At 41.6% G+C, this 13,164-nt stretch overlaps 1 protein-coding gene across 7 annotated transcripts in view; it reads left to right on the plus strand.

The window, feature by feature from the left end:
* Positions 1 to 13,164, plus strand: part of LOC134349692 (mitochondrial ornithine transporter 1-like) — a 70,838-nt gene that overhangs the window by 21,698 nt on the left and 35,976 nt on the right. For all 7 annotated transcript variants that reach the window (XM_063054391.1, XM_063054386.1, XM_063054387.1 and 4 more), the window contains 2 exons: positions 2,821 to 2,993; positions 7,046 to 7,204. In XM_063054391.1, coding sequence (XP_062910461.1) covers positions 2,821 to 2,993; positions 7,046 to 7,204 — 332 coding nt within the window. The remainder of the gene's footprint in view (positions 1 to 2,820; positions 2,994 to 7,045; positions 7,205 to 13,164) is intronic.

Genomic DNA, 13,164 nt, shown 5'->3' on the forward strand with positions numbered 1-13,164 from the left:
GTTGTAAAGTTACTTCACATTGCAGCAGCTTTGCAGTGGAACTTTTGGGGAGATTTATGGAGAAATGAGGGGGGGGCATAATTTCCTTGTTTGTGAGAAGTATTCTTTTATGGGATGCCAGATTAGTTGTACTGTTTCTTCACACAAACACATTGGTTAAAAAGGCAACTTTTAACCAAAAGAATTTACTCCTTTAGAGACACTATACACTAGAATACTACAGCACAGTAACAGGCCCTTCGGCCATCAATGTTGTGCAGACCCATATATTCCTTTTAAGAAAAATACTAAACCCACACTATCCCGTAACCCTCTATTTTTCTTTCATCCATGTGCCTGTTCAAGAGGCTCTTAAACACCCCTAATGTTTTAGCCTCCACCACCATCCCTGGCAAGTCATTCCAGGCACCCACAACCTGGAACAGGCACTTCTAGCCCAACAAGCTGCAGCAGCAAGCAACCCACCTATTTAACACTAGCCTAAACACAGGGCAATTTACAATGACCAGTTAACCTACTAAACAATAGGTCTTTGGAGAGTAGGAGTAGACCGGAGCACATGAGGAAGAACATACAATCTCCTTTCAGACAGCACCGGCACTGTATTCCAAACTCTACTCCCATTTAGTAGTGTCGTGCTGACCCCTACGTTACCATGGCGCCCTAAGGACTGTGGCATGTTCTCTTATTACATGGAGGGAGACCATTTGGCCTGTCAAGTCTGTGACATGGATATTAACTCCCCCAGATTATCCTACCTTTACCTCCAAGTGGAAATTTGAAGTAATCAATTAATCAACCATTAGAGTATCTGAGGGTTGGGTGGGTGGGGTCAAACAGTCACGGGAGAATATGTAAGCATCACTCAGTCAGCCTTGAAGGTTGATGGAATAGAGAGGCAGCAGTGCTCCCTGCTCTACCATTACTCTACCATGAATTTTATGGCTAAGCATAAAGAACTACTGAGGTCATTATAATGACATGTTTATGGTTTTATTAGAAGGTGCAAGTGGAGCAAATCTTCGTAAACCTTTGCTACAGTCACCAAAGGAATTCTTTTACCAAAGCTCTATGTGGAATTCGGGAACATATGGAAATAACAGAAGTAGACCACTCGGCCCCTCAGAACTGCCCTGCCATCCAATATGATCAAAGACAATTTGGCCCAAGTCTCATTGTTGGTTTCCCATGGTCATTAATTCCTTGATCTTAAAAATGCATATCTATTTCCTTGTCAAGAACCCCTGTGATCTAGCCTCCTCAATGCTCTGGGGGTAAGAATTCATTGCACAGTTCAGAAGCTGCGAGCTGCTCTATTAAAAGAAAAAACAATGTCCATTTAAAGCTGCACACATCAAAGTTGCTGGTGAACGCAGCAGGCCAGGCAGCATCTCTAAGAAGAAGTACAGTCAACGATTCTGGCCGAGACCCTTCGTCAGGACTAAAATGTCGACTGTACCTCTTCCTAGAGATGCTGCCTGGCCCGCTGCGTTCACCAGCAACTTTGATGTGTGTTGCTTGAATTTCCAGCATCTGCAGATTTCCTCGTGTTTCCATTTAAAGCTATGTTGTTTTCTTGGGGTCACAGTTATAGAATAGTAGAAACGCTCATTCACATTAATCCTGTTTTATTCTCATCAGCTCCCCCATCTTCCCCTTCCCCCAAGAGTCCACCCTTTGCCTACACTTGAGGGGCAATTTACAGTGGCCAACTCGCCTACCAACTTGCATATCTTTGGGATGTGGGAGGAAACCCATATGGTCATGGAAGGTTGTGTAAATTCCAAAAAGCAGCACCCACCATATTGGGAGACTAGGCTGGGAGACCGTTTCACTAAACACCTACGCTCTGTCCACCAGAGAAAGCAGGATCTCCCAGTGGCTACACACTTTAATTCCACATCCCATTCCCATTCTATCCACGGCCTCCTCGACTGTCAAGATGAAGCCACACTCAGGTTGGAGGAACAACACCTTATATTCTGTCTGGGTAGCCTCCAACCTGATGGCAGAACATTGACTTCTCTAACTTCCGTTAATGCCCCACTTTCCCTTCGTACCCATCCTTTTTATTGTCCCTCTGTCCCTCTCACTATAACTCCTTGCCTATCCTCTGGGCTCCCCCCCCCCTTTCTTTCTCACTAGGCTTCCCGTCCCATGATCCCCTCACATCCCTCTTGTCAATCAACTTTCCAGCTCTCAGCTCCATCCCCCCCCACCCCAGTCTTCTCCTATCATTTCGGATCTCCCCTTCCCACTTTCAAATCTCTTACTATCTCTTCTTTCAGTTAGTCCTGACAAAGGGTCTCGGCCTGAAACGTCGACTATACCTCTTCCTATAGATACTGCCTGGCCTGCTGCGTTCACCAGCAATTTTTATGTGTGTTACCCAGCATATTAATTCTGAGAACATTTAAGGCCAGTATTACTTGATGTTGTTTTGAAACTGTCATTTGCCTGTGGAAATGAAGGTCCTATGGAACTTTGTGCTGGACTATGAGGTGATGAAAATTAAGAATAAATTCTAATTTCCTTAAGTATCGGGCATATCAACACAATACTGTAAGGAGGACGGTATGTATGATGGAACATTGATCCTTCTCTTTGATGCCCAGTTTGACAGGATTCATTTGTAGAGGGAAGGGAGTAGGTTGACTGTCATTAAATATCAATACACTTTGGGAGTTGAATGTGTTTAACTATGTGATGTTTATCAATGAAACCATGTGTCTCAATCTTGCTGTAGCTATTGGTCGCACTGCCAGCCGTAATCCAGGTAAGTCCTTAATACGCATGTGCAATTTTCTTTTTTTTTTTTAGTACTGTTTGGGCAGTGATCAAAAACGTTCTGAAAACTGATGGTCCTCTTGGCATGTACCAAGGTCTGACAAGCACTTTGATGAGGGAGATGCCTGGCTACTTTTTCTTCTTTGGTGGTTATGAACTGAGCCGCACTATTTTCACACGTGCAGGCCAGACCAAAGATGATCTAGGTGAGTATCTGAAGCAAATGGAAAGTAATGTTTATTAAACAGAACAGAACCGAACGGGTGCAGTGCTAGCTGGAGAGCGTCCGGCACCTCTTTAAGAAAAAAGCCGAAATAAACAAGCTAATTAATTAGGTGCTGCCCAGGGCGATTTGAGTATCTCAGAAACTGCTGATCTCCTGGAATTTTTATGCACAACAGGCTCTGGAGTTTACAAAGAATGGTGCCAAAAACAAAAAAAAAAATCCAGCGAGTGGCTGTTCTGTGTGAGGAGATCCTGGAGTACTCCTATTAACTGTGCTTTTGAAGAGAGAGAGAGATATTTACCACCGATGTGTTGCCTTTGAAAAGAGAGAGAGAGAGACGAAGATTAACGGTTGGACTGTCACTTTAAGGCATTGGAAGTAACTTTGGATTTCTACTGAGGTGGGTTTGGAGACAGCACCGAGCAGCTCGAAAGTTGCTATGGTGACCAAAGGCAGGTTGTTGATGTTACTTTCAAGGACTTGTTGCCTGCTTGCATTTCTTTGCAGACAAAGAAAGGAGGGACCCTTTGAATGACAGGTGGTGCTCAGCACAGAGAAATAAATAGGAGGTCAGATGATACAGACCTCAGGCACATGATCTGGACACTGAATGAGCTTTGTTGTGCCCGCAGGAAAAGTGGGTTTTGGAGGATCGATCAGGCAGGAAGGAAGAGAAGGGTTTGACTGGTGGGGAGTTGTCTATGTGTCCACCCTCGCCTGGGTGATAGCTCTACCACAGAAAACTGGTCCTCTTTGTGAAAGTCACAGCCAGTGACTTGTAAAGGATTTCGGAGGACAACGAGAAGACCGACGGCATCAGCTTACCTGAAAACTCAAATCTCTTCCTCTCTCTCTCTCTCCGTCACTATTCAACTACATACCACGAACTGAACTGAACTTTACTCAACATCGTAAGACTCTATCTTTTTACCCCTAGACTTAAAGAAGCTTGGTTTTCATACATATATTTCCACACTTACTGATTTAGGTACATATATATAAAATCATTGCTAACCTGTGTGATTTATCTCCATTTATATTACTGTATTGCGTAGTTACTAATAAATATTATTAGTTTATAGCAATACTGGATTCCAAAGTGGTTTCTATTTCTGCTGGTTTCTTTATCCCCGTCACGGGGTACGTGACAGTGCAAAAACATCTTGTTAAATCCACTCGCTGGATTTTTTTTGTTTTTGGCACCATTCTTTGTAAACTCCAGAGTCTGCTTTGCGTAAAAATCCCAGGAGATCAGTAGTTTCTGAGAGACTCAAATCACCCTGGGCGACACCTAATTAATTAGCTTGTTTATTTCGGCTTTTTTCTTAAAGAGGCGCTGGATGTACTCCGGAACCGAAAACCTGAAGCTTAGTGCAACCAGTTGTTTGCTGTACGTAACTATTTTTGTTTGTTGCAACAGAACTTCCAAAGTGTCTTACTTTGCATTTTAGTTATTATTCTGAAAGAAGTGTTCAATTTTACAGTAACTAATATCACTTTGTATAATGGTTCATAAATTTGGAAGTAGAGCATTATTCTTTTGCAATAATGAAAATGTCTGAGGTTTTCTGAAATGGGTGGCATTAAGTATTCACAGGCATGCCCTCTGAAGATTACTGGACCTGATAGCTTTGGAATTGGAGTTTGTAATGCAACAATAGGCTAGTGCTTTCCCAATACATCACCAAAAAGAAAGATTGTTGGATCAAATTGGTGTATCAGTAATAATGGGAAGATGTCCACATTCTCCTTAGTGAATATTCTCGGATCAGGTTCCAGTTTTGGAAGTTGTGACCGTGCCTCCATGTTTGGTGAGTGCTCAGTCACCACCCTGATCTCGCTAAGTACCTGAAGCAAATGGGAAGCAAGGACACCATCCTCAGTACAAACAGATTTCCTTTTTCACATTAGGGGTGTTTCAGAGTTAAACCTGGAAGCTCCCATGCTTTTATTCCAGGACTGCAGAGGCAATATTCTTCACATGTGCCTCAGATAGAACCACCACTCCATTTCCACTCAGCTCTGGAATCCTGTTGAAAATATGGCAGATAAATCTCATAGTCATCTCAATGATCAATCTGAGACTAAAGAAAACTAAGCTGACAGATACATCACGTAATGTTGGTCCAGCACGTATACCAAACCTAGAAGAATAACACACATGGACACTAGACCCAAAAATAAATTCTGGCAATTTGATGCAGACACTAATAAAGCAACACACACAAAATGCTGGAAGAATTCAGCAGGTCAGGCAGCATCTGTAGTAATGAAGTTGATGTTTCGGGCCAAGGCCCTTTATCAGGATGGGAAAAGAAGGGGGAAAGATGACAATCAAAAGGTGGGTGGAGGACAAGCTAGAGTGTGATAGGTCAGGATGATAAAGGGCTGGAAAAGAAGTAATCTAGTAGAGAGGAGAGCATTGGAATATTGGATGTTGAACTAAGCCAGGGCATCGAAGGATTTCTGTCTCTTCTCCAATGTATAAAGTTCTTGGAAGCAAGTTTTTTTTTTAAATCCCTTGAAAAATCCTCCTCAAACTGTTCTTTGCCAACTTTGCATTATTTTCAATCTGTCAAAATTTGTGATTTATAAATCTAAATATATTATACAAAGGTTGAAAATAATCCTCACCTTCCTTCTGACATTAGGTGAGGGGTGGATTGGAGAAATAATCCCAACAGACTGCCCACAATCCAGTAATTGGATTTTGAACATGCTGCTTTTGGGTTTAAAAATCTTTCATTTTCATCATTCAGCTCTTGCCATGATACTGAAATGCGCTGGCGAGGCACTTGGTGTAGAATGGTCCTCTTTAATTAAAGATGCATATTACCTTAGTCTTCTGTGTATTCTTTAGTGGAAGCACTGTCTGACTTAATTCTAATGTGTATACAGTGAATGCTCGGTTATTTGGTACCTGCGGAAATTGCGTGACGCTGGTTAACCTGATATAGGGCCAGGGCTCCCCCAGCACTGCTCTGTTGGTAATGAAATGCTCATTCTTGATAGAATATAGGTTAGCGAAGTGCTTGGAAGCCCTGGTTTTACTAACAAGTATAATCACAACCATATGAAGTATATCACTTTTGTTTTATTGCACTTGTATAGTGTGATGGCTTTCTAACATCACTACTTCAAGGACCAGTCTGCGAAAGATGGCAGCAAAACCTTGGATTTTACATGTTATACTTTCGACTTCACTTCCCTTAGTTAACTACTTATCTGGAAAGTTTGATATTAAAACTTTTTCCCACAGGCCCCCACTCATTTATCCTCCCACACTTCCATCCTGTGCCAATTTCATATAAATTTTCAGCCAAGCAGCAATTGAAAATGTTGGATTCTAACACTGAACATCTACTCTATTGCAAAAGTGCAAAGCATTGATCTTTCCAAATTATTAACTGTTCCAAGCTTGAAATATCATTTACCCACTTGCAAACTGCCTTAATACATCAGAAGTATATCAAACTGAATTTTAATAATCTGTAGATCGCAATATTAGATTGACCAAATTGCAATGAACCAAATTTAATAAAGGAAAATGTCAGGAGTTTGGTTGTCCTTTAGTGTTGTAACTTTCTGAAAGTAGTAAAAATTCTGTGCTGTATGTTCAAATACCTCAGTCTTAGCTCTGTAAATAAGAAAAATATTGGAACATCCGTGGGTGATGGAATGGAGAAATTAAAAGCTATCTCTACTGCAGGGCAAGTTCATGGTCTTTATTTTAAAATGTCATTTGAGAGACAGTGGAATCGCCAGCAAGGCCCAACGTCCATGGAATGATTCACTAACTTCTGTAAGGAAGTGCCTTGACACTGTGTAGTTCTCTGGTGATCAAACCCAAGATAGAGAACGTGGAGTATAAAACACAAAATTACGGCATGTTATAAAACTGTTTTAAACTCTTTGTGGATATACCTTGACTTTCTGATAATGCATTGTAATCTGAATAGTTGAATATGTAAATGAAGTGATTTTTTGAGTTACTGCTGTATGAAGTAACAAACATTAATTATGTTTGTAAAGGTCCCATTCCCTTGATGGTGAGTGGTGGTTTTGGAGGTGCCTGCTTGTGGATTGCTGTTTATCCAATTGACTGTGTGAAATCACGTATTCAGGTTCTCTCAATGGCCGGTCAACAAGCTGGTTTCTTCAGTACATTCAGAAAGATTCTTATGAAGGAAGGCAAGTACAAATATTTTTATTAATACATCAGCATCTTGCTCTTTACCACTTGCACCAACCAGCTTATTTAAAATACTCTCCTTTGGTTATTCTGGTTAAGTGCTGGGGCTTCAGGTACTGCCTACTTGCTAAAAAGCTTTCATATAAAACTAGCTTTTCCTGAATGTCTGTAGTTGGGCTTTTTTTCTCTTTCCACAATTGTTTGATTATTACTACTCTTTCCCTCCGGTGTTCGTTCTTTACACCAACATGGTAATCCAGGAACTCAGCAGGCCATGTGGCAGAAGTGGAATTTCCCGGTGGCCAAACATTTTAATTCTGATTCCTTTCCAACATGATGGTCCGTGACGTCCACTTGTGCCACGATGGGGCCACTCTCAGGTTGGAGGAGAAACACCCCATATTCCATCTTGCTCGCCTCCAACTTGATAATATGAATGTTGATATTTCCTTCTAGTTTAAAAAAAAATTCCCTCCCTCCCCTCTCATTTTATTCCTCACTCCGACTTATCTCTTCTCACCTGGGTCCTCTCCTCCTTCCCGTTCTCCTATGGTCCATTCTCCTCTCCAGCCCTTGACCTTTCCTACCCACCTGGCTTCACCTGTCACCTAACTATCCTCTTCCCCCACCCCCACCTTTTTATTCTTTCGTCTTCCCCCTTTTCCAGTGCTGATGAAGGGCCTCAGCCCAAAATTTACCCTTTACCACAAATGCTGCCTGCCCTGCTGTGTTCTACCAGCATTTTGTATGTTGCATTGGATTTTCAGCAGCTGCAGATCTTCTCGTTTGTAGCACTAGTGATGATGCTTGGATGTCGGAGAGTTGGGGGGAGGTTGGTGCTTGGCTTTGGAAAGGCCTAGGCAGGGTAGTTGCAGCTGAATGAATTGAGAACATTCATGTATGATCAAATATGGACAAACCAGCTGTTACTTGTACAGCCTGACGGTTACACCTCAGAGTGACTTTTTGCATTCAGGTTCATACTGTAGGCTCTTATTGGAATCAATGGCAAATCATTGTGAAGCTAGATGGATTTCAATGCACAGTATTTAATTCCTTCTCCCTTTGACTTCAACCTAGAGTAAATGTAGTGGGAGAAAACTCGTATAGAATGGAAGTTTGAAAGAGTGTAGGAAACGTGCACTGTGTACCTATCAGAGTGAGTTGTTCACAGAAACAGACAATATATACAGCCCACAGCGATAGAGGAAGAAACAATTTATTGATCAATGTCATTGAGGTAAGAAAAGTAGAGACTATCACCATAACAAGAGAATAGATCACCTCTTGCCACCACTCTATGATGGCTGATCAGTCTCTATAAGCATCTTTAATGATCTAGCCTTCACAAAGGTCTGGGTGGAGAATTGCAGAGATTCACTCTGTGAAATTGTGACAAAAGTGAATGTAAATGGACTTAGACAAATAAAACAAAGTATCTGGCTCCCATGGGAATCTCGGTGCAGGTGCTAGTTTGCACTTTCCAGTACTTGGTGAACTGTGTACGATTTTATAGCAACTGGAAATGCAGCTGTTGGAAACGCAGGTGTTGCTGGAGACTTGGAGACAAGGTGCTGTGCAGATGCTGGAAATTCAAAGCAACACACACAGAATGCTGGAGGAACTCAGCAGCTCACCCAGCATCTATGGAAATGAATAAACAGCCTACCTGTCAGGCTGAGACCTTTCTTCAGGACTGAGAAGGAAGGGGGCAGATGCCAAAATAAAGGTCGGGGGGGGGGGTTAGAAAGGGAAGCAGCTAGCTGTAAGGTGCTAAGTGAAGCCAGGTGTGTGGGGAAAGGTCACTGGAGGGAGAAGAAAGAAACTCTGATTTGAAGTATCAGTGGATGGAAAAGTTAATGTTTTGGGTCTGGGATCCTATATTATAGTGGGAGTTCAAATCGCTGGATTATGCCTCCTCCCACCCCATTTCCTGTAAGGAACTTGTTCCATTCACACTTCCTACATCTGTCACATTTACTCTGACACTCAGCAAAGATATTCCTGTAATGTCCATCTCCCTCGTGAGCTGTGGCTTCCCTGCTACCATGATGGGCAGAAGCTTTGAGCTGCTGGTCAGTGTCCCTTGCTCCACCCTCCATGCCATCAGCCTCTGTTCAACATGTCATCCTTTGCAGTTTCTGCCAATTCCAACACAGCTCCCATCATCCTTTCCTCCTCCACTATTTAATAGCTCATCCTTCCTGCAAGTCCCTGATCTGCACTTCTGTCCCCACCATTCATTCTCCATTGTACTAGACATTTCCATTGCAACACCCGTCCTGTCATCTCCCCTTCCCACCGTCCAGTTGTGGAAATGGTCCTTCCATCTGAAGCCATGATTCACTTCCGACCCAATGTTAACATATGCCATTCATGCTACAGGGGGAGAAACCAACTGCAGATTGAGTTTTATGGATCACCTGTATTTCATAGTGACCCTGAGCTTTTGTTTATCTGCAACTTCAATTTGGTGCTCTCCTCTCCTCTCTGACCATGTTCTTGCACTTACCAGGCCCAACACCCCATCTTGCATCTGGCCACATGGCAGCCTCCTGGCTTTGATATTGAACTCCCCAGTTTTCAGAAGTTTACACTGAAGCAGAAGTGGCCATTTCTGCCTGTTATTGTGTTGTCTTTGTTCTTACCCCATTCTTAACATAGTCTGCCCTGTTGGTCTTTATATCCCAGCCTTGAGGCTTCAGGGGCTGATAACTGCCCCCCATAAAGCTTATTCTATCTAATATTTCTTTTGTTACCTCTACCAAAAACTAGCAATTATCATCTTTCTAGTTCTTAAGACTCTTTCCCACCCTCTTCCACAAATACTACCTGTAGCACATGTAATGACCACAAGCCATAGGAGCAGAATTAGGCCCTTTGGCCCATCGAGTCTGCTCCACCATTCTTTCATGGCTGATTTATTATCCCTCTCAACTCCATTCCTCTGGCTTCTTCCCATAACCTTGTGACACCCTGACAAATCAAGAACCTATCAACCTCCACTTTAAATGTTTTTTTTAATATGTATGTAAACCTAATTAAATTGAACAGAGATAGTTGAATTGTAACTACAACATATAAAAGTTAGAAGGGACTAGATTTCCAACAAGCATTGTCATTAAAATGTCAGTGTAGACATGGTGGGCCAGGAGCCTATTACAGAATCAGTTGTACACCTTGAAGGAATGTCTCATCCCTGTTGGTTGCAGATGGTGTAGTGTATGAAGTTAACTGGATTGTGATTTAGGAACAAATGTATACTTTGAGATATCACCCATGCTATGCAACAAGTATATATTTGCTTCCTGGATGGATAATTTCATGCACTGCTCTTGAAGATACAGTAATATAAGAACCTTTTGATTTTGGCCTGTGCTTCCTGTGTAGACTTGTACCGGGTAGATATTCTCCTAGAAACCATTCTGATAGGAGGAAGGGCTGGAATGAAGTGGTGTAGTTAGGAGGGATAAATAAATCTGTCTTAAGGCCAGCCTGATGATGGTCGACACCCCAGTGCCACTGAAATGAGTGGGAGGGAAGTAGGCAATAGTTGTAGTCCATGTACAAAAACATCTTTATTTAAGACACAGAACAACCTGGATTTGAAGAGCTCAATGGTGTGGGAGAAAAGGGCTTCATTCTAGGAACAATTGCTGGAAAAGCTATCCAGAATCCTTGCAGATACGAGAGAAAACATTAGTTTGGATAATTAACAAAGTGAGATGGGAAGCAGTCATAACAAAAAAGATTCAAATAGGGTTTGATAGCTGTCATCATGCTATCCCCACAAACACTGGGAATTAAAAATTCATGGACTTTTACCAGTTACAGGACTGAGGCCTGTGCCTAATGTGCCTCAGGTTGGCACAAAGCCTATTAGTAGTTGTCGTCAGTATCAACATTTTATATAGAATATACATGGTCAGTAAGTTTGTAATTACATTAAAATACCTTTCATAGGCAGGGCGAAGAGTGAGGATCACTTTAGGATATTGTTCATATTGTTAGGCTATTGTAAGTAGGCAGTAAAATAACAGTTTAATCCTGAGTATGAGGTGTTATATATGTGGGAATACAAGGGTAGGACTTTCACAGTGAACAGTTGGGTCCTGTGGAGTATTGTAGGAGAGGGGCAATCAGGAGTACAAATACACCATTCCCTGAAGGTGGTTTCACAGGTAAACAGGGTGGTGAAAGTGGCTTTGGACACGCTGGCTTTCGGCAGTTAGGGCATTGTAAGTTGGGATTGTGTTCAGTTTTCAATACCTTGCTAAAGTAAAGATGCTATTAAGCTGGAAGGAATGTAGAAAAGATTTGAGGATTTGTTGGGCAGTTATTCAGGGTAAGCATTCTAGGAGTTTGAGTGTGGGGGAATGAGATGTAGATTTTTACAAGAATGAGGGGCGTGTAGGGTCAATGCAGTCGATTTTCCACAGTGTTGGAAAACTTGGATTTAAGGTGCAAGGGGAGAGAGTTAATAGGAACCCAAGGGATAACTCTTAAAAATAGAGGGGGCAGTCTATGAATGAGTTGCCAGAAGTGTTTGAGGCAGGTATATTAATAATATTTAAGATAACTGGAACATGGAATAGGGAAGATTTGAAGGGATATGGGCCAAACACTGAACATGGAACTAACTTAGATGGACTGGTTGGGTTGAAGGGACTTCTGTGCTGAACAACTCAATGACAATATTAGAGGGGATATAGGAGGGCAGGGAGAAAGGGTGTCGTGCTCATTCATGAAGGACGACAAGGGCAGAGCAAGGAGTTTCTCTTTGACATTGACCATAGCTGTATGGGTACAGATAAGGACAATTGCTGGTTAATGGTATAGATTCTCCCTAAACAGCAATACAAAAAAAAACTAATAGCAAAGTTATTGCAAAATAGGTCTTAAACTTAGCCTGGGGAAGAATCAGCATGTTATAGGGATAGGCTATACTTAAATATAATATTTTTGCAATTGCAGATCAAGTCAGAATTCTGTACGCTGTTCAAAATTGTTAGAAACGAAAGAATTTTCCATATGTAGTGATTGCTCCAAAAATTTGGGGGGGCGTGGGGGAAACAAGTGGTTTGCCTATAGTATTAAATTCTCAAAAAGAAACTTTCTATTGGATCACACTGGAGTGATCCTCCCACTGCTGACAGGTGATGGTGGATAGATTGGCATCATGCCAAGAGGAGCAAAGCCACAAAGTTTGTTTAAGCATGCTCAAATAAACTGATTGAAAATTTAGTTAGCAGGACAATTTGAAATCTGGCTATGCAAGAGCTATTCAAAAACAAACTCGTTTTTGAGGAAGAAATGAAATATTAAAAATTACTAGTGGAAGGAGATCCAAATTTCCAGTAACAGTGAGAAACTTCCACCTGTTAAAAGCAATGATCTTCCAAAATACCTTGGATTCTGAAATAGTCCTAACATATTGGAAAATAGCAAATGGACATAATGCTATAAGATTGAAGCCTCTAGACAAGTTAGCTTGACATCTTTCAGCAAAATATTGAATATTTGGAAAAGTCAGAAGTCTTTAATGAAAGAAAAAATTTGAGCTTGACATTTAAGCTATGGGTGGCTACTGTTTAAACAGTAGGTCTAAGCAGGTTGGCACATTGTTCACAGTAGGATGCCAATATGTACCTTCAAATAGTTGAAGTTTATCAACATGGACAGATTTGCTAAAGACCCTAAGGCAGGGGTAGCCAACCTTTTACATTCCATGTGTCAATTTTTTCCACACGAGTTCAGATGAGCCATACAACTCTTGTACCCCCATTCAACGCTTGTAAAAAAAAATGTTAATATAGAACTCGTACGTGGGGGGAGGGGGTGAAAACACATCTGAACTTGTGCGTAAGAAAATTGACACATGGAATGTAAAAGGTTGGTCACCCCTGCCCCGAGGGGAGGCTGAATCAGATGCAAAATTAAAATAGACAGTTCAATTGAA

This window comes from Mobula hypostoma, chromosome 7 (genome assembly GCF_963921235.1).
Source record: "Mobula hypostoma chromosome 7, sMobHyp1.1, whole genome shotgun sequence".
Lineage (NCBI taxonomy): Eukaryota > Metazoa > Chordata > Chondrichthyes > Myliobatiformes > Myliobatidae > Mobula > Mobula hypostoma.